The 26781-nt window shown below is 41.7% G+C and overlaps 2 protein-coding genes and 1 pseudogene across 8 annotated transcripts in view; 1 reads left to right on the top strand and 2 right to left on the bottom strand.

Annotated features, from left to right (window-relative positions):
- The window catches only part of MLH1 (mutL homolog 1), a 54912-nt gene extending 54570 nt beyond the window's left edge, over nucleotides 1-342 (bottom strand). For 2 of the 6 annotated variants that reach the window (XM_033211986.1, XM_033211984.1), the window contains exon 1: nucleotides 11-324. Coding sequence is in view for 2 of the 6 variants with exons in the window: in XM_033211981.1 (XP_033067872.1) it covers nucleotides 11-126 (116 nt within the window). In the remaining 4 variants the exon portion in view is untranslated. Of the gene's footprint in view, nucleotides 1-10 lie in introns of all 6 variants that reach the window. The other 4 variants (XM_033211981.1, XM_033211982.1, XM_033211983.1 and 1 more) reach the window with 4 other exon arrangements.
- On the top strand, nucleotides 301-25974 carry EPM2AIP1 (EPM2A interacting protein 1). 2 transcript variants are annotated; one of them, XR_004437239.1, is made up of 3 exons: nucleotides 301-3297; nucleotides 6653-6735; nucleotides 25032-25974. XR_004437239.1 is itself a non-coding variant. In XM_033211990.1 (1 exon), the coding sequence occupies exon 1, from the start codon at nucleotides 596-598 to the stop codon at nucleotides 2417-2419; it is 1824 nt and encodes a 607-aa protein (XP_033067881.1). In that variant the 5' UTR covers nucleotides 485-595; the 3' UTR covers nucleotides 2420-4657. The 2 variants fall into 2 exon arrangements, 1 of the variants encoding a protein (XP_033067881.1); XM_033211990.1 differs by lacking the exons at nucleotides 6653-6735; nucleotides 25032-25974 and having other exon boundaries at nucleotides 485-4657.
- Nucleotides 18548-26781, bottom strand: part of LOC117078567 — a 28679-nt pseudogene continuing 20445 nt past the window's right edge.

Raw genomic sequence — 26781 nt, 5'->3', positions numbered from 1 at the left:
CCCTCCGTACCAGTTCTCAATCATCTCTTTGATAGCATTAGCTGGCCGCTGGATAACCTCCCCCGCCGCGATGCGGTTCACCACTGTCTCGTCCAGCCGCCGAATAACCCCTGCCACGAACGACATTTCGGCGCCAGAGGAGTCTAGGAAACGTCTAGATGATCAACGGAAGTGCCTTCAGCCAATCACCTCAGTGCTTCGTGCTCACGTTCTTCCTTCAAGCTGAAGCTTACCCCGCCCAGACCCACCCTCAGCGGCAGCTATTGATTGGGCAGCTTGAATGCCAGTCAAATTTCTCAACTCTGTGGGTTGCTGGGTCTCCTCGTCCCTCCCTCAAGCGGCTGCTGCCCGCTACCTAGAAGGATATGCGCTTGCGCGTTAGAGATCGCTGTCTGCTCTTCCTATTGGTTCGTTTTTGGAGCTCGGAGAATACGAAATATCCAGCCAATAGGGGCAGAGATTCGGAGCTGGGCTTGTGTGCCTCCGCTGAGGTGATCTGTCGCAGAGCGGAGGAGGTGCTTTGGCGCTTCTCAGGCTCCTCCTCTCCCCTTGCGGCCTTTCTAACGTTGGCCCTGCTCTTGTGGCCTCCCGCAGAATGTGGATGACGCCCAAAAGAAGCAAGATGGAAGTCGACGAGGCTCTAGTTTTCCGGCCCGAGTGGACCCAGCGTTATTTGGTGGTGGAGCCTCCGGAGGGCGACGGGGCCCTGTGCCTGGTCTGTCGCCGCCTCATCGTAGCTACCCGCGAACGCGACGTCAGGCGCCACTACGAGGCTGAGCACGAATACTACGAGCGGTATGTGGCGGACGGAGAGCGCGCGGCCCTGGTGGAGCGTCTGCGTCAGGGCGACTTGCCCGTGGCCTCGCTCACTCCTGAAGAGAGAGCTGCTCGTGCAGGCCTCGGGCTCTGCCGCCTCTTGGCCTTGAAGGGTCGCGGCTGGGGTGAGGGGGACTTTGTATACCAGTGTATGGAGGTATTGCTGAGAGAGGTACTGCCCGAGCATGTAAGCGTCTTGCAAGGCATTGATTTATCTCCAGATATCACAAGGCAGAGGATCCTGAGCATTGACAGGAATCTACGCAGCCAGCTTTTTAACCGAGCCAGGGACTTTAAAGCCTATTCTCTTGCCTTGGACGACCAGGCTTTTGTGGCCTATGAGAACTACCTCCTGGTCTTTATCCGCGGGGTAGGCCCTGAGCTGGAGGTGCAAGAAGATCTTCTGACCATAATCAACCTGACTCATCATTTCAGTGTTGGTGCGCTCATGTCGGCAATCCTAGAGGCCCTGCAGACAGCAGGGCTTAGCTTGCAGAGAATGGTTGGACTGACTACGACCCATACTTTGAGGATGATTGGTGAGAACTCAGGACTCGTCTCATACATGAGAGAAAAGGCTGTAAGCCCCAACTGTTGGAATGTGATTCATTATTCAGGATTTCTTCACTTGGAACTGTTGAGCTCCTATGATGTAGATGTTAATCAGATCATAAATACCATATCCGAATGGATAGTTTTGATTAAGACCAGAGGCGTTAGGCGACCTGAATTTCAGACTTTACTAACTGAATCTGAATCAGAGCATGGCGAAAGGGTTAATGGACGATGTCTGAACAATTGGCTTAGGAGAGGGAAAACTTTAAAACTAATATTCTCTCTAAGAAAAGAAATGGAAGCTTTCTTGGTTTCAGTAGGGGCAACAACAGTCCACTTCTCAGACAAACAATGGCTTTGTGACTTTGGCTTCTTGGTAGACATTATGGAACACCTTCGAGAACTCAGTGAAGAATTACGAGTTAGTAAAGTCTTTGCTGCTGCTGCCTTTGACCATATTTGTACTTTCGAAGTTAAGCTGAATTTATTTCAAAGACATATTGAGGAAAAAAATCTAACAGACTTTCCTGCCCTCAGAGAAGTTGTTGATGAGCTAAAACAGCAAAATAAGGAAGATCAAAAAATATTTGATCCTGATAGATATCAAATGGTGATCTGTCGTCTACAAAAAGAATTTGAGAGGCATTTTAAGGACCTCAGGTTCATTAAAAAGGACTTGGAACTTTTTTCAAATCCATTTAACTTTAAACCTGAATATGCACCTATTTCAGTGAGGGTGGAGCTGACAAAACTTCAGGCAAACACCAATCTTTGGAATGAATACAGAATCAAAGACTTGGGACAGTTTTATGCTGGATTGTCTGCTGAATCTTACCCAATTATCAAAGGGGTTGCCTGTAAAGTCGCATCCTTGTTTGATAGTAACCAAATCTGCGAAAAGGCTTTTTCATATTTGACACGAAACCAACACACTTTGAGTCAGCCATTGACAGATGAGCATCTCCAAGCCCTGTTTCGGGTTGCCACAACTGAAATGGAGCCGGGTTGGGATGATCTTGTGAGAGAAAGAAATGAATCTAATCCATAAGACTTTGTAGTACAAGATTGAAAAACTCAACAAGAATTTAATTCTAAAAGCAAAAATCGGTTTGAGTTTTCAAGTTTACTAATTTGGATTGTGAGAAAGTACCAAGTACCAGCCGTCCAAACTGATCACAATTAAAATTCTGACAGTTGCCTTTTTTTTTCATCTCAAATGGCAGCATGGGACTGAAACATAAGAATACCACCTTTTTTAAAACTTAGTTTAATGACAAAGTCATTGTCTTTTATGATATAGTTAATTTTAAAGAGATTTAGTATTAATGTGAGTTGAATTTGCAGTCTGTTTTTTAGGTGTTCTGAAGATATATGCCAAAAATTTCAGCTCTTGTTTTAATGGAGTGTTAAAATTCTGATGCATATAGTCTTAAATTACCAACTCTTTAAATGTGCTTTTGAACCAATTTGCGGAAACTCACATAGCAAGTTCATAAGTTTCTGAAAAGGAAGACCATACATACAGTGGAGGTGTTTTGTCTAACTATCAAAATGTTTGAGACTTTTTTTTAAACATTTCTGAGTCCGAAGGTAATATTGACAAATTTCTTCCCTCTTCCCTCCCCATCACCCACCTCAGTGATACCGACATTACTGAGAGAGGAAGTCATTAGGATTACTTTTAAGTTGCTGATATAGGAGATTTCCTGCAATTTGGAGATAAGACTAATTATTGGGGGTTTTCCTTGGATTTTTTTTTTATAACTGGGGGCCATTTTATCAGCTTGCCTATTAAAGGACTATGGTAAGTATAGAATCTTAATGGTTACCAGTTAGTAATTTTTTTTTTTTTTTTTACTGTAGACACAAGTTTGGCCCTATCAGAAAGGATGAGGAAAAAAGATTTTTGCACTCCGGGATTAGGAGGTGTGAGATATTTCAGCTTTTTTGTCTTATCTGCGTGGATGTTGCTGCTGTATTTTAAAAAATCCTGCTTAAAGTAAAAACTTTGTTTTAAACTGATACAGTATCAGATTTTTTTAGATGCTAGAAATGGATTTATTCTAAAATTTGGAACTGTCGAACACGTTCTACATTTAAGATAGCACACAAGTAGAAATATTTAAAAGCAGTCTTATTCACAGATTTCAGTAATTCTGTATTTCTATTAAGATAAAATGCTTTGTGCCAAAACGGTAGTTTCTAAACCGCTGTTAACCGTGAAAAGGCAATCTTAAAGTGTGCTATGTAAAACTAATTATAAACAGGACCCAACTTATATTCATAGATCCTCTCAAGTATTATACAGTTTAAAAATTCTTGTTCCAAAGTCCTGTCTTAACTATTGAAACACCTTCCAGCAAATTCAAGGAACCAGGCTACGACTAAGAATTTAGATGGAATTGATGTCTGGGCAATTAAAATAAATGCCATAAGAGCCTGAAAACCAAAGTTGTGCCAGTGGCTTTCAACTAGAAACAGTAACCTGTCCTTCCAGAGTATGCTGAGAAATGTGTAGGGGCACTTTTTTGGTTGTCATATTTACTGGGGGCTTCTGTTGGCATTTAAGCCTAAAGACACTCATGCCCTGCAGTGCATGGGACAGCCTGGCACAATGAAGAATTATCCCTCCCAAAATGTAGATTATTTCAAGGGATAGGGCACTTTACCACTAGAAGCAAAATTAAAAGTGCAAGGTGGACAAACTGACAGAATACTACATAGGAGAGACTAATTCCAACCTTCTAAATTTGGCTGGTAAAGTGCAATAAAGGCATTCATAAGTTCTGTTAGCTCACAATAGCACCTGTAAATCAAGAATTAATAATTGAATCAGATTTAAGGGCTCTGTCCTGTTATACATATTTAAGACAGGAAAAAAGTTGTATATCGATTAGGTACTTATCAAGAATGCTCAAGCTGAGATTTTGGTTAATAGAGTAAGCTTACACATCTAGAAAAACAACATAGTGGGAAATCGGAAAAAAAAAAATCTGCAGGTAATTTCCCAATAGCTTTGAATATTCACAGCAGAGCTTTATTACTTGAGAGAAAGATTGGAAGACCTGAAAGCCACTTCTGCTTTCTAACACCAGTTCCTTAAATATTGAAATCTTGTACATTTTGTGAAATTCCACTATGTTTTGCTTAAGGTGTTAATAAAATTAGTTTGCATCGTATAGTCATTGAGTGAGGGGGAGATATAAGCCAAGGATTTTAAATTGACCCTTAGCTATAGAGAATTTGCTATAAGCTAGTCTTGTTTGTAAAAAAAAAAAAAAAAAGAGTGTATTTTAGTGTTTTCTGTATTAAGTATTAAGTAATTCTGTAACTGCATGGCAGTTTTTTTTGTTTTTGTTTTTATAAACACAGTTGTTACTGGTCCTGTTGTAGCAGTGAATATAGTTAAAATAAGTACCTTTAAAAAAAAATGATACTCGGCCGGGCGCGGTGGCTCAACGCCTGTAATCACAGCACTTTGGGAGGCTGAGGTGGGGGGATCACAAGGTCAGGAGTTCGAGACCAGCCTGGCCAACATGGTGAAACCCCATCTCTACTGAAAATACAAAAAAAAAAAATTAGCTGGGCGTGGTGGTGTGCGCCTGTAATCCCAGCTACTCAGGAGGCTGAGGCAGGAGAATCGCTTGAACCCGGGAGGCGGAAGTTACAGCGAGCCAAGATTGTGCCACTGCACTTCAGCCTGGGGTACAGAGCGAGACTCCGTCTCAAATAAATAAATAAATAAATAAATATGTCCTTACTAGTTACTGCCCTATAGCTCATTCCTACTAGTTTTCTTGACAAATTTGTATTCTCAGTCTCCCGTATTGCTACTCAAATTGCTCTACTATGCTCACTAAGTCCTTGTTAATAGTCTTACCCTCCTTGAAACACTTGAACACTTGATTACTTTAGCTTGGAGAAGATACCATCTCCGGGTATGCTGTCTTACGTCTTTGCAGGCACCTCTTCCCTTAAGTATCTGTTCTTTGTATTTTTTTAAAAATGTGTTTTAGACTGCCTTATTCTATGTCATCTCGCTAGCTGATCTTATTTCCTTCCATGGTTTCATTACCACTTATATGCAAATGACTCTTAGATTCATTATCTCCTTTCTACACCTTCCCTAATTGATATATCTAATTGCTAACAAATCCTCTTCGCTGTTTCAGGCACTACATGTCATTGATCTTGCCCCCAAATCCTGCTTCTCCTCTCATGTTTCCTCTTTCACTAAATGGCATTACCACTACCAACCATTCATTTGTCCTTTTTCCCAATTCTCCAATGCTACCACTTTAATTCAGGCCATTAACCTACCTAATTATAGCAACAGCCTCCTTATTAGTCTCCCTGTTTTTATTTTTATTCCTTTCTACACTACAACTAAATTGCTCCAAAAGACTTACTGAGCATATCACTCAACTGCTTTCACCATTGCTCTTAGGGTACTATACAAGTTTATCTTCATCTTTAAGGTCTCTATGCCACTTCACCTAGGAAACCTTCATTGATGCCCTCTAGATTAGGTGCCCTTACTCTCCATTCCTTATACATCCTGTTCTTTCCCAAACATACACTTGGCACACTTTATTGTTACTGCTTATTGATCACTGCTAGACTGTAAGCTTTGTAAGGGCAGGGACCATATAAGCCTTGTTCACTGTTATATCTCTAGTGCTTAGCACAATGCCTGGCATTTCAATAAATGTGTGGACAAACAAGTATTTGTGTAGTGTTTTACAATTTTTGAAGCTCTCTCACAGTCTTATTTGACCTTCACAGTCATTCTGCCTTAGACTGTCCATTGGGTAACTTTTATCCTCATATTACTAATTGAAAAATGAAGATAAGTTCTTTGTAACTAGGGACCTCATAATTGTATTCCCAGAATTTAGTGTAGCGCTTATTAGCATGTGACTCAAATATTTACTATGTGAATGTTAAATAATTTGCGGTTTTCTGTGGTAAACACAGTAGGTAGTAAACTCAGGATTCACAACCAGATATACACACCAAATCCACTATGTAGTATTAAGTTTGTATATCCATGTATAGAATCTTATTTTTTTTTTGCCCTTTGTGAACAGTGTCTCATATATATATATGTGTGTGTGTATATATATATTTTTTTAATTTCCAAAGGAATCTACATATAGAGGGAAAAGATTGGACAACTATTTAGTGAACTAAAACAATACTTAAGTGATTAAAATGTTACATTTAGTATTGGAAAAAGATAATGCCGCCTAAGAGTTAATAATCATTTTTCCTTTTGTAGGCATCAACACTAGGAGAAAAAGGCATACTATTTACTTGCTACTTTCCTTTACAGATGATTTTTGGCTCTTCTGGGATTTAAAAGTAAGTAAATTTAACAAAATAGAAGACTGACTTAGCCCTTCTGGTCACTATATATTCAGTTCACTTGTTTTTATACCTGCAGAATGTCCTTATCACCCAAAGGAAGATGACCCAAAAGTGACATCTAGTTAATGTATACTTCTAAAGTTCGTTGTATTTCTTTGCCTTCTTGTTCCCATGCCTCTGTGAACTTAATTTCTGGGTAACTGAGGCTTTTCAGGCTTGGGTGGGAAAGCCACACTCTTAGTCTATTTCCTTAAGCCATTCTGACCAGTTTAAGGGATTAACTAGTATAATCTTAGTTGGACTTTTAGTCTGAGGCATACTAAGTCATTCAGAGATCTTAACAGTAGGTGTCATAGTCATCCAGTGATTTGGGCCTTGCTGCAGGGTCTCACTTTGTCACCCAGGCTGGAGTGCAGTGGTGCAATATCAGCTCAATGCAATCTCTGCCTTCCTGGCTCAAGCAGTTCTCCCACTGCAGCCTCACAAGTAGCTGGGACTACAGGTATAAGCGACTACACCCAGCTAATTTTTGTATTTTTATGTGGAGACAGGGTCTTGCTATATTGCCCAGGCTAGTCTCAAACTCCTGGACTCAAGCAGTCTGCCCGCCTTGGGCTCCCAAAATGTTGGTGTTACAAGTGTGAGCCTCTGCACCTGGCTGCAAAACTGGCTTTTAATCAACCTTTTGGCTAAAGGATTTCTCTTTTTATTTGTTTTTTAAAAGATTTCTCACCGGGTGCGGTGGCTCACGTCTGTAATCCCAGCACTGGGAGGCCAAGGCGGGCGGATCATGAGGTCAGGAGATTGAGACCATCCTGGCTAACAGAGTGAAACCCTGTCTCTACTAAAAATACAAAAAATTAGCCAAGTGTGGTGGTGGGCGCCTGTAGCCTCAGCTACTCGGGAGGCTGAGACAGGAGAATGGCATGAACCCAGGAGGCGGAGCTTGCAGTGAGCCGAGATCGTGCCACTGCACTCCAGCCTGGACAACAGAGCCAGACTCCGTCTGAAAAAGAAAACAAACAAAAAAGATTTCTCATTTTTATCTTTTTACTAAAATATTGCCTCATCCTACCCAGTAACTACTTGAATTTGTGAATTCTGTATTCCTTTTCATTTCTGGCTGCAAACTGACCCATCTGTTCTGAGTTCATCTCTTTTCTGTACATTTTGTCAAGTGCAGTAGACAGCAACTACAAAATATTTTGTTTTTCTGTCTTTTTCTTTAGTAAAGGGTAAGATGATCTGCCTTTCAGGTTATCTCAAGGGGCAGTTTCACCTTTCCATAATATAAATACTCTTGTGTAAATTATTTCGTCCTTCTTCTGATAGCAATTTCCTGAATGCCTTCCAGCTAACCATTAAGCCAGTGTTCAGTATTTTAGCATTTTAAAGGGACCAATTTCTGTGTCAGCATGGGCTAGCTTGCCATTGGATAACAAAGGCAAAATCTTACTGTCTCACACAACTTTTCTATTGCAACTTGCCTAGGGTCTTTGGTTTAGATCATAGGTTGGCCATGATCAAACTATGGCCCACGGGCAAAATCTGTCTAGCTCCTTGTTTGTCTAAATAAAGTTTTACTGGAATATAGCCTTGTCCATTTATTTATATCTGTGGCTACTTTTGTTCTACAATGGCAGAGTTGAGTAGTTGCGACAGAGTGTGTGTGCATCTCACAAAACCTAAAATATTTATTCTGTGGCCCTTTACAGACAAAGTTCACCAATTTGTGCTCTAAGTTGCCTTCATTCTGGGTCTCAGGCTGACAAAGCAGATACCATCAGGAGTGTGGCTGCTAACTGGGAAATGAAAAAAGAGAGTATGGCAAATCACTTAAGGACTCTCAAAGCACTTTCATTGTCCAAAGCAAATCACATAGTCACATTAAAGTTCTAGGAAGAGTGTGGTCCTTACATATACCTGGGAGAAAAACCAGAAATATTTGGAAGACACCACCACTTCATTTATATGCTCGCTTCCAATATATTTTTAACTTGTTATTGAGATAAAATTTTAAAGTGTACAGATATTAAGTGTACACCTCAGTGGATTTTTATATATGCCTTGAATGCACCACCCAGGTCAAAATGTAGAATATTTCTAGCACTTCAGTAGGCGTGCTTATGTTCCCCAGGCCCCCCCAACCAACCCCTTTTATCACCATGGATTAGGTTTGGCTGTTTTAAAACTTTACGTAAGTGAAATAATTATATACACTCTTCCGTGTCATGTTCAACATTGTATCTGTGAGAGTAATCCATGTTATATGTAGTAGCAGTTCATGTTTTACTTCTGTGTAGTAGTCCATTGTGTGACTACATCACAACTTACCCATTCTACTGTTGATAGAAATTTAGGTTGTCTCCAGCTTGTGGTCATTATGAATAAAGTTACTATGAAAATTATCACCCTTGGGCCGGGCGCGGTGGCTCAAGCCTGTAATCCCAGCACTTTGGGAGGCCAAGACGGGCGGATCACGAGGTCAGGAGATCGAGACCATCCTGGCTAACACGGTGAAACCTCGTCTCTAATAAAAGAACACAAAAAACTAGCCGGGCGAGGTAGCGGGCGCCTGTAGTTCCAGCTACTCGGGAGGCTGAGGCAGGAGAATGGCGTAAAACCCGGGAGGCGGAGCTTGCAGTGAGCTGAGATCCGGCCACTGCACTCCAGCCTGGGCGGCAGAGCAAGACTCCGTCTCACAAAAAAAAAAAAAAAAAAAAAAAAAAAAGAAAATTATCACCCTTTCAGTGAACATGTGCACCCATTCTTGGCATACTCTTTTGTATATACCCTGCTTCTATATTTTCCTCGTGTAATTTATTCTCTACACAGCGTTCAGAGTCATCCTTATTTTAAAATACAAATTAGGCCAGGTGCAGTGGCTCACACCTGTAATCCCAGCACTTTGTGAGGCCAAAGCAAGTGTGTCACCTGGGGTCAGTAGTTCGAGACCAACCTGGCCAACATAGTGAAACCCCACCTGTACTAAAAATACAAAAATTAGCCAGGTGTGGTGGCGTGTGCCTGTAATCCCAGCTACTCAGGAGTCTGAGACAGGAGGATCCCTCAAACCCAGGAGTTGGAGGTTGCAGTGAGCCAAGATCATGCCACTGCATTCCAGCCTGGGTGACAGAGCAAGGCTCCATCTCAAAACAAAATGTATGTGTATGTGTGTGTATATACATATAAATCAGACCATGCCACTTTTGTGTTCAAAATCACCAATGGCTTTGTATTACAATCAGACTAAAGTCCAATGTCTATCATGGCCTACAAGACCCCGCATAATCAGTACCCACACATACTCTGCACACATACCCTTTTTCTTCCTACTCTCTCTTACTTCATATCCTTTATCCCTTTCCCTATTCCTTCTCACTCTCCTCTGTACTAGACATGGTGCTTGTAAACTTGGGAATCAAAATTAATTATGTGGCCTGGTCCTTAAAAGAGATGGTAATCTAAGTAGATGGTTTTGACATAAACTAACACTGGTTTATGTTAAAATCAGTTACCCCAGTTTATACTGATGTTTAACTCCTGGAAGGGATTTAGAGATTAAAATGCAAAACCTTGACAAATTTGAGGAACATGTAAGATCTTGCATCCTAGTTCTACTAATTCTGAATTAGAGTTTACCAATTTTTTTTTTTTTTTTGTCTCGCTCTGTCACCCAGGCTGGAGTTCAGTGTCGTGATCTTGACTCACTGAAACCTCCGCCTCCTGGGTTCAAGGGATTCTTCCACTTCAGCCTCCCAAGTAGGTGGGGCTACAGACGCACACCACCACACCCGGCTGATATTTTGTATTTTTTTTTTTTCCAGCAGATTTCTTTATTTTGTGAAATTTGATGAGCTGATTATATACTTTATGTGATGTGTATGAACAAAGCAAGAGAAATGACCACACTGGGGAAAAAATATTTGCCTTTATATAGCAGACAAGTAGTTTGTTTTCTTAATCATTTCAAGTCAATAAGAAAAAGACCAACAAACCAATATTAAAACATGCAAAGGACTTGAATAGTCAGATCACAGATGAGAAGAATTAAATGAGTCTTAAACATAGGAATGATGTTCAAAATCATTTAAAATATTTAAACTGAAAATTAATGAAGTAAACATGTACAGAATTACAACAAAAATTGACATACCCATAACCATGAAGAAAATTTTAGTATTAAAGAAGCCAATCAGGCCAAAAGTTAGTAAAGATAAAGAACATTTGAATAGCATAATTAGCAAGCTTGAATTAATGAATATATGTTGTAGGAGTTTGTACCCAATTAGGTATTATATAAACTTTTTTTTTTAGCATATAAAGTGAATCTTTATTATTAAATCATTTTACATTTGCAGAGACCACAACCATACACTATTTTTTTTCACTTTTTTTGAGATAAAATATACATATAAAATTTACCATCTTTACCATTTTAAAGTGTACGGTTTAGTGGTAATAAATACATTTATATTCCTTTTCTCACCCTTTATCCTTCCCTCTGCTCTATCATTTTTTTTTTTTTATTATACTTTAAGTTCTAGGGTACATGTGCATAACGTGCAGGTTTGTTACATATGTATACTTGTGCCATGTTGGTGTGCTTTTTTTTTTTTTTTTGAGACGGAGTCTTGCTCTGTCGCCCGGGCTGGAGTGCAGTGGCCGGATCTCAGCTCACTGCAAGCTCCGCCTCCCGGGTTCACGCCATTCTCCTGCCTCAGCCTCCCGAGTAGCTGGGACTACAGGCGCCGCCACCTGGCCCGGCTAATTTTTTTTGTATTTTTTTAGTAGAGATGGGGTTTTGCTGCCTTAGCCAGGATGGTCTCGATCTCCTGACCTCGTGATCCGCCCGTCTCGGCCTCCCAAAGTGCTGGGATTACAGGCTTGAGCCACCGCGCCTGGCCGATTTTTTGTATTTTTATAGAGATGGAGTTTCACCATGTTGGCTAGGCTGGTCTTAAACTCCTGACCTCAACTGATCCACCCGCCTTGGCTTCCCAAAGTGCTGGGATTACAGGCGTGAGCCACCGTGCCCAGCCTGAGTTTACCAATTTGGTTATGGCATTCATGATTGTTCACTTTTATGGGAGCAGAGGGCAAAGGGAGTTGGGAAAACAGTGGAATAAATCAGTAAGTGCTGATATTAAGTCCAAAATAGCACAGTCATAAGGGGCCTCCTTAAATGTTGTTCCATTATTGGTACATTACTGGTTGTTCTAACTAAAATCAGTTAATAACAACTCTCCACATTTTTAGCAACTTTCATGTACAATTGAAGTACAAGAAACTGCATGTATTTAAAGCATAAATTTTTATTGGTTTTGACGTAAACCTATGAAACCATCACAATCAAGAGTACTAATCCTAACATGAGAGCTCCACATTTATGAACTAGTTGCCTGCGAAAGATCCCACCTCGAAATACCATTGGAGGTTAGAATTTCAACATATGAATGGGGATGTGGGAGACACAAACATTCAGTCCATAGCAGGAAAATACAGGGATGTCTCAGAACCACCATTGTCTACTTTCCTCTGTGTCTGCTTTCTTATCACTTCACCTGCTGGCCAGCCTTTATGCACTGCATTGGTGTCTGTCACCACCTTTACTCTAGTGCCGCTGACCAACCGACCTAATCTCATGTGCCAATTCTATATTCGTGACCGGGGAACATGTGATCCAGTCTCTGGTGTTGTCTTTCCTGAGGCCTGACATATACCTGTAGTGAAGTAAGTGGTGGTTATGAAGGGGAGAATATCATAGTGTATTTGGAAGAGCTTTCTGGTTGTAAGAAAGCAACTTGCACTAGTTTAAGGGGGAGGAATAATGGAATGATTAGAGAAATACAGAAGTATCTCATGGAAGCCCCATGAGGGAATGAAATTCAGTGGTCACTCAATAATTATTTCATGAAAGCCTGCTAGGCCCAAGGCACTGATCTAGGCACTGGAGATTCAGCGGTAAAGCAAGATGTGTTTCCTACCCTGATGGTTGTCTGTGATCCCTTTGTACATCTGCTTCATTCTCTCTAAAGAGTAGCTTCACTTGCTCATTTTTCTTCAAGGGAGAACATAGTTGTGACTAGCAAGATACTTTTTCCTAAAAGGATCCATAATATGTAGCTCATCCCTGTGGTTGTGATGAGTTGAGGTTGGAGACTTCATAGGAGGATTTGAACTGACAGGCACACCAAAAGTCATCTCACTAAAAGCCATCCAGTGAGTTTATTGCCTCCCAATGATCGGAGTTCTCACTGACCCCTCTGAGTCAGAATTTGTGGAACTGAGTATTAAAGGGTCCACAGAAAGATAATTTATTCCAACTTCTTTGCAATGTAAAGAAATTGGGCCCCAGAGAGGTGGTTAAAGTTATCTTGAAATATGTAGCAGAACCAGGGAAAAAAAGCATTTTTTTGACCTGTTGCAGTACTTTTCTCATTCTGTCATTGCTGTCATTACCTGACTGCCTTCATGCCTCCATTTCTTTTAAGAAACTTTTCTTGGTGGAAGACCTCAGAATCTTCATGGTATTTTCTTTGATTCTGACTAGCAATGGCTAAGACAGGTTATCTCTCAGTGCTTACACAGAAATCCTTTAGGAATCTAGAATTCTTTGAGATTATCAATATGTTAGATACATAATAAATATTAGAAACATTTTATATTTTGTGTGTATTATGAACTGTTTAAAAAGCACAAATATTGTTTCTAGAGGATTTGAAAAAATTTATCTGAAAATAATGGAACTAGTTGGGCACAGTGGTGCATGTCTGCAATCCCAGCCACTCAGGAGGCTGAGGTGAGAGGATCACTTAAGCCCAGGAGTTCGAGACCAGCCTGGGTGACAGAGCAAGACCCTTATTGCTATAAAAATACATTTTAAAAATGTAAAAAAAAAAAAAAAAACATTTGAAAGGAATGGGACTGGCCAGAGCAGTTAGGCAAGAAAAATAAGGGCACCAAAATGGAAAAGGAAGGGCCAGGCACCGTGTCTCACGCATGTAACACCAGCACTTTGGGAGGCCGAGGCAGGTGGATCACCTGAAGTCAGGAGTTCAAGACCAGCCTGGCCATCATGGTGAAACCCCATCTGTACTAAAAATACAAAAGTTAGCCAGGTATGATGGCGGGTGCCTGTAATCCCAGCTACTCCTGAGGCTGAGTGAGGAGAATCACTTGAATCCAGGAGGCAGAGGTTGCAGTAAACCGAGATGGCACCACCATACTCCAGCCTGGGTGACAGAGCAAGACTCCATCTCAAAAAAAGAAAAATGGAAAAGGAAGAAGTCAAATTAGACTTGTTCACAGATGACATGATATTATATTTAGAAAAACCTGAAGACTTCACCAAAAAAAATAGAACTGATGAATAAATTTAGTAAAATTGTAAGATACAAAAAACAATAACATTTACACCAAAAGGGAACAATTTGGGAAAAAAATGCCATCCCATTTATAATAGCTGCAGAGAGTATTAATTATCTGGGATCATTTTAACCAAAGAAGTGAAAGATCTATACAAGGACAACTATAAAGCATTAAAGAAGTTGAAGAGGACACACACACACAAAAGAGATTCCCTGTTCATTGACTGGAAGAATTACTGTGAAAATAATAGCTGGATGAGATGGCTTGCACCTGTAATCCCAGCACATTGGGAAGCCAAAGTGGGAGCGTCACTTGAGCCCAGGAGTTTCAGAGTAGCCTGGGCAACATAGTGAGACTCTGTCTCTATAAAAAAATTTTTTAAAATTAGATGTGGTGATATGCACGTGCTGTCCCAGCCACTTGAGGGGCTGAAGTGGGAGGATCACTTGAGCCCAGTGAAGGTCAAGGCTACAGTGAACGATGATCATACAGTGAGCCATGATCACACCGTTGCGCTCTGGACTGGATGACAGTGAAGACCCCATCTCAAATAAAATGGCAATTCTACTCAATGCAATTTACCAATGCAATGCAAACCCTATGAAAATACCAATGACATTCTTCACAGAAATAGAAAAAAAAAATCCTAAAATTTATACGGAACTAGAAAAGACCCCAATAGACAAAACAATCCTGAGCAAAAAGAATAAAACTGAAGGCATTTCACTATCTGACTTCAAAATTTACTGCAAAGCTATATTAACCAAATTAGCATGGTACTGGCATAAAAATAGACCCATAGACCAACGGAACAGAATAGAGAACTCATGTAAACCCACCCAGCCAACTCATCTTTGACAAAGGTACCAAGAATATACAATGGGAAAAAGACAGTCTCTTCAATAAGTGTTACTGGGAAAACTGGATAACTGCAGAAGAAGTAAACTCTCACTGTACCAAAAAAAAACAAAAAACAAAAAAAGTCAACATGGATTAAAGACCTAAGTCTGGGCCAGGCACGGTGGCTCACACCTGTAATCCCAGCACTTTAGGACGCTGAGGCAGGCAGATCACGAGGTCAGGAGTTTGAGACCAGCCTGGCCGGCATGGTGAAATCCCATCTCTATTGAAAATACAGAAAATTAGCTGGGCATGATGGCGTGCACCTGTAGTCCCAGCTACTCAGGAGGCTGAGGCAGGAGAATTGCTTGAACCACACAGGCCAAGGTTGCAGTGAGCCGAGATCATGCCACTGGACTCCAGCCTGGGCAACAGGGTGAGATTTCATCTCAAAACAAAAAACAAAAAAGACCTAAGTCTAATGTGAAACTCTGAAACTATTAGAAGAAACTGGAGATATGCTTCAGGACAGTGGTCTGGGCAGTTTTTTTGTGTAAGACCTCAACGGCACAGGCAACCAAAGTGAAAGTAGACAAGTGGGCTTACATCAAGCTAAAAAGCAGCACAGCAAAGGAAACAAACTAAAGAGACAACCCACAGAATAGGAGAAAATATTTGCAAACTACCCATCTAACAAGAAATTAGTGACCGGAATATACAAGGAGCTCAAACAAATAGAAAAAAAAAAAAAAGCTGTTTTAAAAATGGACAAAAGATCTGAATAGACAATTCTCAAAAGAAGACATACAGATGGCCAACAGGTACCTGAAGAAGTGCTCAGCATCACTAATCGTTAGATAAATGCAAATCAAAACTACAATGAGAGGTCAGCTTACCCCAGTTAAAATGGCTTTTATCAAAACACCAGGCAGTAACAGATGCTGGTGAGGATGTGGAGAAAGGGGAACCCTTGTACACTGTTGATGGGAATGTAAATTAGTACAGTCACTATGGAGGACAGTATGGAGTTTCTTCAAAAAACTAACACTAGAACTACCACATGATCCAGCAATTCCACTACTGAGTGTATATCCAAAAGAAAGAAAATCAGTATACCAAGGAGGTATCTGCACTCTCATGTTTGTTGCAGCATTACTCACAATAGCTCAAATATGGAATCAAAGTGCTCATCAGTGGATGAATAGGTAAAGAAAATGTGGATGTGGGCCAGGCACGGTGGCTCATGCCTCTAATCCCAGCAGTTTGGGAGGCCAAGGCGGGCAGATCACGAGGTCAGGAGATTGAGACCATCCTGGCTAACACGGTGAAACCCTGTCTCTACTAAAAATACAAAAAGAAAAAAATTAGCCAGGTGTTGTGGCAGTTGCCTGTAGTCCCAGCTATTCAGGAGGCTGAGGCAGAATGGTGTGAACCCAGGAGGCAGAGCTTGCAGTGAGCCTAGATGGCACCACTGCACTCCAGCCTGGGTGACAGAGCGAGACTCTATCTCAAAAAAAAAAAAAAGAAAGAAAGAAAGAAAGAAAATGTGAATATGGTAGATGTACAAAATAGAATATTATTCAGCCATAAAAAATGAAATCCTGTCATTTGTAGCAACATGGATGGAACTAAAGGTCACCGTGTTAAACTAAATAAGCCAAGCACAGAAAGACAAATATCACATGCTCTTACTTATATGTAGAAACTAAGAATTTGGATCTCATGAAGATAGAGATTTATGGTTACCAGAGGCCAGGAAAGGTATCAGGAGGAGGGGAGGAAGAGAAGTTGATCAACTGATACAAATATATGGTTTTATAGAAGAAATATGACCTAGTGTTTGATAGTTTACAGTAATCTTGTACATTTCAAAGTAGCTAGAAGAGAATAGCTTGGATGTTTCTAGCATAAAGAAAAGACAAATATTTGAGGTGATGGATATCCCAATTTGAACTTTGTAATCACATGTACTCCAAATCTATGTACACCTATTATACATCATTAAAATCTTTTTTAAAGAAAGAAAGAATGAGAATGGCACCACTTTTTTTTTTTCAGTTTGTTTTGTGTTGGTTTTTTTGAGACAGGGTCTCGCTCTGTCACCCAGGCTTATGCAGTGGCATAATCACAACTCATGCAGCCTTGACCTCCAGGCTCAAGTGATCCTCTCACCTCAGCCTCCTAAGTAGCTGGAACCACAGGCACACACCACCACACCCGGCTAATTTTAATGTTTTTTTTTGTGTGTGTGTGGCGACGGAATTTTCGCCATGTTGCCCAGGCTGGTCTTGAACTCCTGAGCTCAAATGATCCTCTAGCTCCCAACCTCCCAAAGTGCTGGGATTACAGGTGTCAGCCACCACACCCAGCTTCACTTTAGGTAGTTCTTTGACAACTTTTACATGTCTTCTATCTTACACATATTGAATTAATTTAAATTTTAACAAATTTTCCTAGGGAGTTTTTCATTATGGTTTTCAAATTTATTGAGTTATTTTTAGCATTTTTTTTCTCTGTATCTCAGGTTATGCTCCCTCTCTCATGGGCTTTCTCTTTTTCTTAATTAGGCTCACCACAGATTATTTTTGTCTTTTTCAAAGAATTTGTTCCTGCATTAATATTATTATTATTATTATTATTATTATTTCCTTCCTTCCTCTCTTCTTTCCTTCCTGACAGGGTCTCCCTCTATCACCCAGGCTGGAGTGCAGTGGTGCAAACATGGCACACTGCAGTTTCAAGATCCTGGGCTCAAGTGATCCTCCCCCGCAGCTGGGTCTACAGGCGCACACCTCCGTGTCTGCCTGATTTTAAATTTTTTATAGAGATGGGGTCTTCCTATATTGCCTGGGCTGGTCTCCAACTCCTAGGCTCAAGCAGTCCTCCTGCCTTGGCCTCCCAAAGTGCTGGGATTACAGGCATGAGCCACCACACCCAGCCTATATATCAGTATTATTTTCTATTTCATTGACTTTTGCTTTTTAAAATTAATTTTTCCTATTTTGTTATTTTTTATTAGATTATTTTTCCATATCCTTGAATTGAGTGTTTTTATACCTTGTTTAATAACTAATGTATCTTTATTGTACATAAAACCCGTTATAAATATAAAATAAATTTCTAAAGCCTATATTATGCCTTTTATTGCCTTGAATTATTTTTATTTTTATTTTTTATTGCTAAAAAGTCAGTGAGGGTTTATTGAGTCCCCGAACACCAGCTCTTTAAAACACTCCGACAACTGTTGTGAAGGTCACTGTGCAGGGACCCTGGGTAGGGGAGGCTGGAGCCAGATGAGATGTGACAGGTCACAGATGGCTCTCAGGCCACCTACCTTCAGCGCCTTTTGTTTCAGGCTCTAGCCAGAAGCCCTGGGGCCTGTCTCTTGCCTCTTCTGAGACACCCTTGGGGGCCCTGGGGAAGGGAAGTCCAGTGGTGTGGTTTCCTTCTTTCAGCCTAGCAACGCCCAAACCCTTTTCCTTTACCTGGCTCCACTTGTCCCCAGATGCTATCCCCAAATTCCAAATAGCAAAATTCCTGGGTTTCCCCTTCCCATCTCAGAGTCACTTATGGCTGGAATGTGGGACAAACTCTTCTACCAGAAGGACCAGAGCGGTTACAACAGCTCAAAGGTGGGGATACTGGTGACATTGGGATGGAAATGATGGCGCATGGCAGCGCATGCTGTTCCAGGGAGCGGCGGATCATGTAGCCCTCTCGGTTGACAAGGAAGAGGGCGGGGATGTCAGCTGTGCGCTGGGTACTGTCCTGGATCATCTCCACGTAGAAGCTGTCATTGTCAACCGCGTTGTCAGAAATGATCACGGCCCGCCCGCATCTTGGAGAGGAGGGAGCACTCCTCACCAGAGCGATCTGGTCCTGTATGAAGAAACCGTTGCTGAGTTCCCTGCAGGCCTCTGGAGGTTCAGCGGGGACAAGGTGAATCTGCTCATACCTTGTGTGAAAGATACCACCGAAGTCATTGGCAGGTGTGGCTGTGAAGATGTATCGAATGTGTCCAGGACTCAGCACTTGAAAGTACAAATAATCACGGATACGGAAGCAGTGGGGACCCAGAGCACCAGACAACATCAGCCCGCCTTGCCGGGGACTATGTCCAGGGCACCGCGTTTTCTCCTACCTCCCAGCCGCGCGTCGCTCGCTGGACTTTAGCCTGACAGCTGCCTTAAATTCTTATTTGACTGATGATGTAGATGCTGTGCTGTGCCATGTGCCACTGTGCCCTTCAGCACTGAAGGTCTTATTTTTATCTCTAAAAACAATATAATTTAAAGAAATAATGCCAATCTTACCTAATTACAGTACCATTATCCCACCTAATAATAATTCTTTGGCAAAAACTAATGCCTAACCCATATTCAGATTTCACTATTTGTCTTCAAAAATGACTTTTTACAATCAATTTCTTCAAATCTAGATCCAAACAATGTCCACACGTCATACTTGGCTACTGTGTCTCTTAAATTTCATTCAATCCAGAGGAGTCCCTTTGCCTACTTCTCATTTTTTTCCATGCCATTGTCTTGATGAAGAAACCAACTCAGTTTTGCAGAATGTGGCACTCTCTAGATTTATCTGTTTTCTTCCTTTTTGTGCTGTTGACTCTGTTCCTCTGCTCTCCATATTTCATCCAATCATGAAGGTAATTCTAAAGGCTTGATTAGATTCAGATTTAACTGTTTTGGCTACTGAAAGGGTTGGTACTATGTACTTCTTATTGCTTTACATCAGGATCACAGACTATCTGGTCAGCCCTGTTTTAGTAATGCCGAGATTGGTCAGTGGTTTCAGGGTTATAGCCCAATCTTGCCATTGACAGGTTCCATTTGAGTGTTTCACCTGATATTTTTCATCTATTGGTCATTGTTGTCTGGGTCTGTTGTTTCATTAGGACTTAAAATATAGTTATTTTTCTAACTTTATCATTCCCTCTACATTTATTTATTTATTTTTTTTTTTTGAGACGGAGTCTTGCTCTGTCGCCCAGGCTGGAGTGCAGTGGCCAGATCTCAGCTCACTGCAAGCTCCGCCTCCCGGGTTCACGCTATTCTCCTGCCTCAGCCTCCCGAGTAGCTGGGACTACAGGAGCCCGCCACCTCGCCCGGCTAGTTTTTTGGATTTTTTAGTAGAGATGGGGTTTCACCGTGTTAGCCAGGATGGTCTCGATCTCCTGACCTCGTGATCCGCCCGTCTCGGCCTCCCAAAGTGCTGGGATTACAGGCTTGAGCCACCGCGCCCGGCCCCCTCTACATTTATTAGCTGAAAGTTTTCTGTAAGATGGAACTTTTTCTCATCAACTGCAACTATTTTGTTACCTTGAAATATAGTGTGAAGCAAGCATGCAAAGGAGTCACTGACAAGATCAATGAGGAAATTTATTTTACTTTACTGCTGAATCTCCAGTGCCCAAACCAGTGCCGGGCCCCAGGGGGCCTTCATTAAAAAATTATTGGCCAGGCATTGTGGCTCATACCTGGGAGGCCAAGGCAGGAGGATTGTCTGAGCCCGGGAGTTGGAGAGCAGCCTAGGCAACATGGTGAGACCCCATCTCTACAAAATAGAAAAAAAGAAAATTAGCTGGGCATGGTGGTGCACACCTATGGCCCTGGCTACTTGGGAGGCCTAGGTGGGAGGACTGCTTGAGCCCAGGAGTTGGAGACCAGCCTGGGCAATATAGTGAGACCCCATCTCTACAAAAAATTTAAAATCAGCAAAATGTGGAAGCACACACCTGTATTCTAAGCCACTTAGGAGGCTGGGGCAGGAGGATTGCTTAAGCCCAGGAGTTCAAGGTTGCAGTGAGCTGTGATTGTGCCACTATACTCCAGCCTGAGTGACAGAACAAGACGCTGTCTCAGAAAAGAAAAATAAATTGTTGAAGGCTTATTTCCCTTTAATTACTGATTTTCAGAATTAGGAGTTAGTGTCTCTCTCCTCTTTTTTACTTGTGGGCTTTTAAATAAAATCTTTTATTTATCAGCTTGTGGACTTTTATCTTTTTATTTATTTTGGTTTTCAGTCATTATTCTTTTTAGTGCTTATTGCTTATATTGCCTTATCTTCGACTGGTAAGAGTTTGTTTTTTATTTTTTATTTATTTATATATTTTTTTTGAGGCGGAGTCTCGCTCTGTCGCCCGGACTGGAGTGCAGTGGCCAGATCTCAGCTCACTGCAAGCTCCGCCTCCCGGGTTTACGCCATTCTTCTGCCTCAGCCTCCTGAGTAGCTGGGACTACAGGCGCCCGCCACCTCGCCCGGCTAGTTTTTGTATTTTTAGTAGAGATGGGGTTTCACCGTGTTAGCCAGGATGGTCTCGATCTCCTGACCTCGTGATCCGCCCATCTCGGCCTCCCAAAGTGCTGGGATTACAGGCTTGAGCCACCGCGCCCGGCCTAATTTTTTTTAAGTTATGAGGTCTCACCATGTTGCCTAGGCTGGGGTGCAGTAGCTATTCACAGGCATGATCATAGTGCCCCACAGCCTCAAATGATCCTTCTGTCTCAGCCTCCCAAGTAGCTGGGACTACAGGCATGTGGCACCACACCTGATTAAATTTACTTTTGGCTTATGATATTTTCAACTTATGATGGGTTTATTAGGATGTAACCAGGTAACTATCTGGTATCTAGCCCCGGGAATGATTAGAATAGAGGAACATTGCCCCCTGGTGTGGAAGATCTTGCCAGGTAAAGGAAGTGGTTTAGAGTATGGGCTCTGGATTGGTTGGTTTGCATAGGAATGGCATGCTTACAGGGGAGTGGTTTGATATTTCTAGGAATTAGCTAGTCCTAGGAGGGGAAGTCTCTTGGGTCAATGAGGCATCTGATGCCAGAACATCAAGAAGACAGAAAATAAGGAAATACAGTTAATCTACGTGGTGCCTGCCATTTCTGAACCCATGATTTCCTGGCAGGGAAAAAGGCAAGTCTCAGCTCAGGTGTAGCCGATCATACTTGTGGATGTTCAGAGGACTCATTTCAGGAGCTTCCTATTAATGGTCACTGGCTCTTTTTTTAAGCATCAGCTTGTCGAGGCTACCAGGTGACTTACTGGAGAATTCAGTCTTGGCTTTTGTGCCTGGCTTGGGTTTCTAGGGTTCCCATGTAACCAGGAAAGCCCGCCAGCCCACTAATACTGTCGGATTAAGTACTACTTACACATAGCATCTGGTTGAGTCCCCTCTCATGGGTCACATGCACCACAAACACAAATAAAAACCTCAGCTTTCTTTTATGAAAGGAAAATAACTTGTAAGAATATGAAGCGAATGGTCTGAATGGTAAGTGATAGTGAGGGTTCTCTTATGGCCTATTGATTGTGACCTTTCTCTGCTGCTCCTTCACCAACTATGCTTTACTGTTATCCCATCCCTTGAGCACAGGCTGAAGGACTGGCCATTAGTTATCTAACCTTATTAATCAGGCAGCCTACAAAACACCATTCTTAGTTGGCAGTTCCAAATAGATCTCTGTTTGTCTCTGATCTTATAGCTGCTATAGAGAAGGTATATCTTTGTCCACCTGCTACCGAATGTTAATCATTATTAAAGCTTGTAGTGGGTACCTGGAGATCTCTCATCTTTTGTGTGTGTTTGAAAATTCCATATTAAAAAGGTTGGAAAAATGAATCAAGTTTACATCCAGTAGGATGGCTACCACCAACAAAATGGAAATTAAGTGTTGGTGAGGATATGGTGGAACTGGAACACTCATGTTCTCTTAGTGGGAACGTAAAACGGTGCAGCCACTATAGAAAACAGTATGGCAGTGACTCATATTAAAAATAGAATTGCATATAAATATAATCCAGCATTTCAACTTCTGGGTGTATACACAAAAAAGTGAAAGCAAGGACTTAAACATGTTCACGGCAGCATTATTCACAATAGACAAAAGGTGGAAGCAACCCGAATGTTCATTGACAGATGAAATCATTAATAAAATTTGGTATGTACATACAACGGAATATTATGTTGTAGCATGTATCAAAATGTCTTTCCTTTTTAAAGCTGAGGGCACTATCCTAAGTGAAATAAGTCAGTCACAAAAAGACAAATACTGTTTGATTCCACTTACATAAAGTTATGTACAGTAGTGAAATTCAGAGAGAAAGTAGAACAGTGGTTGCCAGGGGCTGGGGGAGGGGGTAATGGAGTTTTTTTTTTTAATTCTTTTTTTCAAAATTTACTTTTTACTTTTTCTTTTTTTTTTTTTTTTTTTTTTTCGAGACGGAGTCTCGCTCTGTCGCCCAGGCTGGAGTGCAGTGGCCGGATCTCAGCTCACTGCAAGCTCCGCCTCCCGGGTTCACGCGATTCTCCTGCCTCAGCCTCCCGAGTAGCTGGGACTACAGGCGCCCGCCACCTCGCCCGGCTAGTTTTTTGTATTTTTAGTAGAGACAGGGTTTCACCGTGTTAGCCAGGATGGTCTTGATCTCCTGACCTCGTGATCCGCCCGTCTCGGCCTCCCAAAGTGCTGGGATTACAGGCTTGAGCCACCGCGCCCGGCCACTTTTTCTTTTGTTAAAAAAATTGTTTACGCTTAGCACCACTCAATGACAGATTACTGTTTAATAGAAACAGAGTTCCAGTTTTGGGGTTTTTTTCTGTTTTGTTTGTTTGTTTGTTTTTGTTTTTGTTTTTTTGAGATAGGGCCTTGCTTTGTCAGCCAGGGAGAGTACAATGGCATGCTCACAGCTCACTGCAGGCTTGAACTCCTGGGCTCAAGCCACCCTCCCACCTTATCCTCCTGAGTAGCTGGGACTACAGATGTATATCAATCACCACACTTGGCTATTTTTATTTTATGTTATTTATTTATTTTGAGACAGAGTTTCACTCTGTCGCCCAGGCTATAGTGCAGTGGCACGATCTCAGCTCACTGCAACCTCTGCCTCCCAGGTTCAAACGATTCTCCTGCTGCAGCCCCCAGAATAGCTGGGACTACAGGCAAACGCCACCATGCCCAGCTAATTTTTTGTATTTTTAGTAGAGATAGGGTTTCACCATGTTGGGCAGGCTGATCTTGAACGCCTAAGCTCAGGTAGTCTGCCCGCCTTGGCCTCCCAAAGTGCTGGGATTACAGGCATGAGCCACCGCGCCTGGTCTATTTTTATTTTATTTTTATAGAGACAGTGTCTCACTATATTGTCCCAGCTGGTCTCAAACTCCTGGGCTGAAGCGATCCTCCTGCTTCAGTCTCTCAAAGGAGATTACAGTCATGAGCCACCACACCTGGTTCAGTGTTCCAGTTTTGCAAGATAAAAAGAGTTCTGCAGATGGATGGTGGTGATGGTTGTGCAACAATGTGAATGTGCTTAATACCACTGCACTGTACAGTTAAAAACAGTTAAGATGGTCCATTTTATGTTATGTGTATTTATCACAATTTTAGATAAAAGAATCAAGTTTAAGTACTCTATAAAGTTAAGCATAAACCTATACCATACCTGAATAATTTCACTCCTAGGTATTTACACAAAAAAACAAAACATATGTCCACAAAAATGTTCATCGTTCAAGAATGTTCATAGCAGCTTTATTCATTATAACCCAAAACTGGGAACAAATGAAATGTCTCTCAACAGGAAATGGGTAAACAAAATAGGCTGTATCCATACAATAGAGTACTAATCTGGACACATAACAATATGGATAAATGTTAAAAACATTATTCTGAGGAAAATAAACCAGACACAAAAGGAAATATACTGGTTTTATGAAGATCAACAGCAGAAGAATCTAAACAATGGTGATAGAATCAGAGCAGTGAGGGGTGGGAGTGGAGATGGGAAGGCAGGGAGACCAAGGGTTGGGTGCATGGGTGCGTGAAGTGCTACTGACAGAAGGAACTTTCTGGGTCGATGTATTTTTTTTTTTTTTTTTTTTTTTTGTGAGACGGAGTCTCACTCTGTTGCCCAAGCTGGAGTGCAGTGGGACTATCTCAGCTCAATGCAACCTCTGCCTCCCGAGTTCAAGCGATTTTCCTGCCTCAGCCTCCCAAGTAGCTGTGATTACAGGTGCCTACCGCCACTCTCAGTTAATTTTTTGTTTTTTTTGGTAGACAGCCAGGATGGTCTCGATCTCCTGACCTCATGATCTGCCTGCCTTGGCCTCCAAAAGTGCTAGGATTATAGTTATGAGCCACCGCGCCCAGCTGATGTAAGTATTTATATCTTGACTGGGATGTTGGTTCCACAGGTATATATATTTGCCAAAACTCATCAAACTGTATACTTAAGGTCTGTGAACTTACTATATGTTCTTTATACCTCAACAAAATTAGTATTTACAAAAAGAGAAAGTCCTCTCCCTGCTCTCCCCTCTTTCCCTGGGGTCAATAAGGAAAGTATGAAAAAACTAATGTGGTTTTGATGTTATTCTGTGTGCTGTGATGCATATAATTTATAAAACAACAGAAGATCATTTCTTGTGAACAGGTTGCTTATAATAAACCAAGGGCAACAGGTCACTGCTGACTGGCCTAGCTCCCTTAGCCAGCATCACAGGTGACTAAGAAGGAAGTGAGAGAGAGCAAGTGTAAGCTTCGTGCAGCAGGACAGTATCACACAGGGGCAAGAGACAGTTCAGGAAGGTGAGGTCATAGCTCATGAGGAAGGTTGCTTGGTGAGCAGCAGGCCTCTGCATTATCTTTGGTATCAGTGAAGAGCTGGTTTCCCTGGCAACAGGGGCCTACTTAATGAATGATGCCTGCCAGGCAGCAGGCATGAACATGTCCATAGCAAGTGTACATAGTGAAAAAAGATCTCTTCACCAAATATTCCCTTTTAGTCTACATACTCAGATCTGTTGATGGTTTACGAACGATCAGAGAATGCTGAAAGACATAATAAAAAGCTTCAGTGCCATTACCCACTTCTCTTCTCCCAATTCCTAGTAACAACCACTTGTAACATTTTATCCTTCTCCTCCTCTCCCTCCCTCTCTCCTCCTCCATTTCCTCCTCCCCTTCCCACCCCCCTCTTTCCCTCCCTCACTCCCTTCCTTCCCTTCCTTTCTTCTTCCATTTTTTTTTTTTTTTGGAGCTCCTCTCACTCTGTTGGCTGACTGTAGCTTCCACCTTCTGGGCTCAACTGATTCTCCTGCCTCAGCCTCTGAAGTAGCTGGAAATACAGGCATGCACCACCACACCTAGCTAATTTTTCTGGGGTTTTTTTGTAGAGATGAGGTCTCACTACTGGTCTCAAACTCCAGGACTCAAATGATCTGCCTGCCTCTGCCTCCTAAAGTGCTGGGATTACAGGCACCTTTTCTTTCATTAGTTATTTTGGTTTCATATATATTTCTGTATATTGCTAATTCTTAATTTATCAACTGTAGGCATTGTCTACTTATTGTTTATTATGATTAATAAGGATTCAGCTAATTGATACCACCCCATTTCTCCTTTTCTTTTTTTTTTTTACCATAACTTTGGTTGTATCACTGGTTTTCTTTCCATTGGTTACTTTTATACATTTAGATTCTGTCCTTAAACTATTCGTTTTAGGCCGGGCGCGGTGGCTCAAGCCTGTAATCCCAGCACTTTGGGAGGCCGAGACGGGCGGATCATGAGGTCAGGAGATCGAGACCATCCTGGCTAACATGGTGAAACCCCGTTTCTACTAAAAAATACAAAAAAACTAGCCGAGCGAGGTGACGGGCGCCTGTAGTCCCAGCTACTCGGGAGGCTGAGGCAGGAGAATCGCGTGAACCCGGGAGGCGGAGCTTGCAGTGAGCTGAGATCCCACCACTGCACTCCAGCCTGGGCAACAGAGCAAGACTCCGTCTCAAAAAAAAAAAAAAAAAAAAGA

The sequence above is a fragment of the Trachypithecus francoisi genome, unplaced genomic scaffold (genome assembly GCF_009764315.1).
Source record: "Trachypithecus francoisi isolate TF-2019V2 unplaced genomic scaffold, Tfra_2.0 Lachesis_group0, whole genome shotgun sequence".
Taxonomy (NCBI): domain Eukaryota; kingdom Metazoa; phylum Chordata; class Mammalia; order Primates; family Cercopithecidae; genus Trachypithecus; species Trachypithecus francoisi.
This window is presented reverse-complemented; position numbering and strand designations above follow the sequence as displayed.

Bases quoted from the DNA above. Each gene is read 5' to 3' on its own strand.
- EPM2AIP1 (XM_033211990.1), top strand. From the start codon at position 596: ATGTGGATGACGCCCAAAAGAAGCAAGATGGAAGTCGACGAGGCTCTA.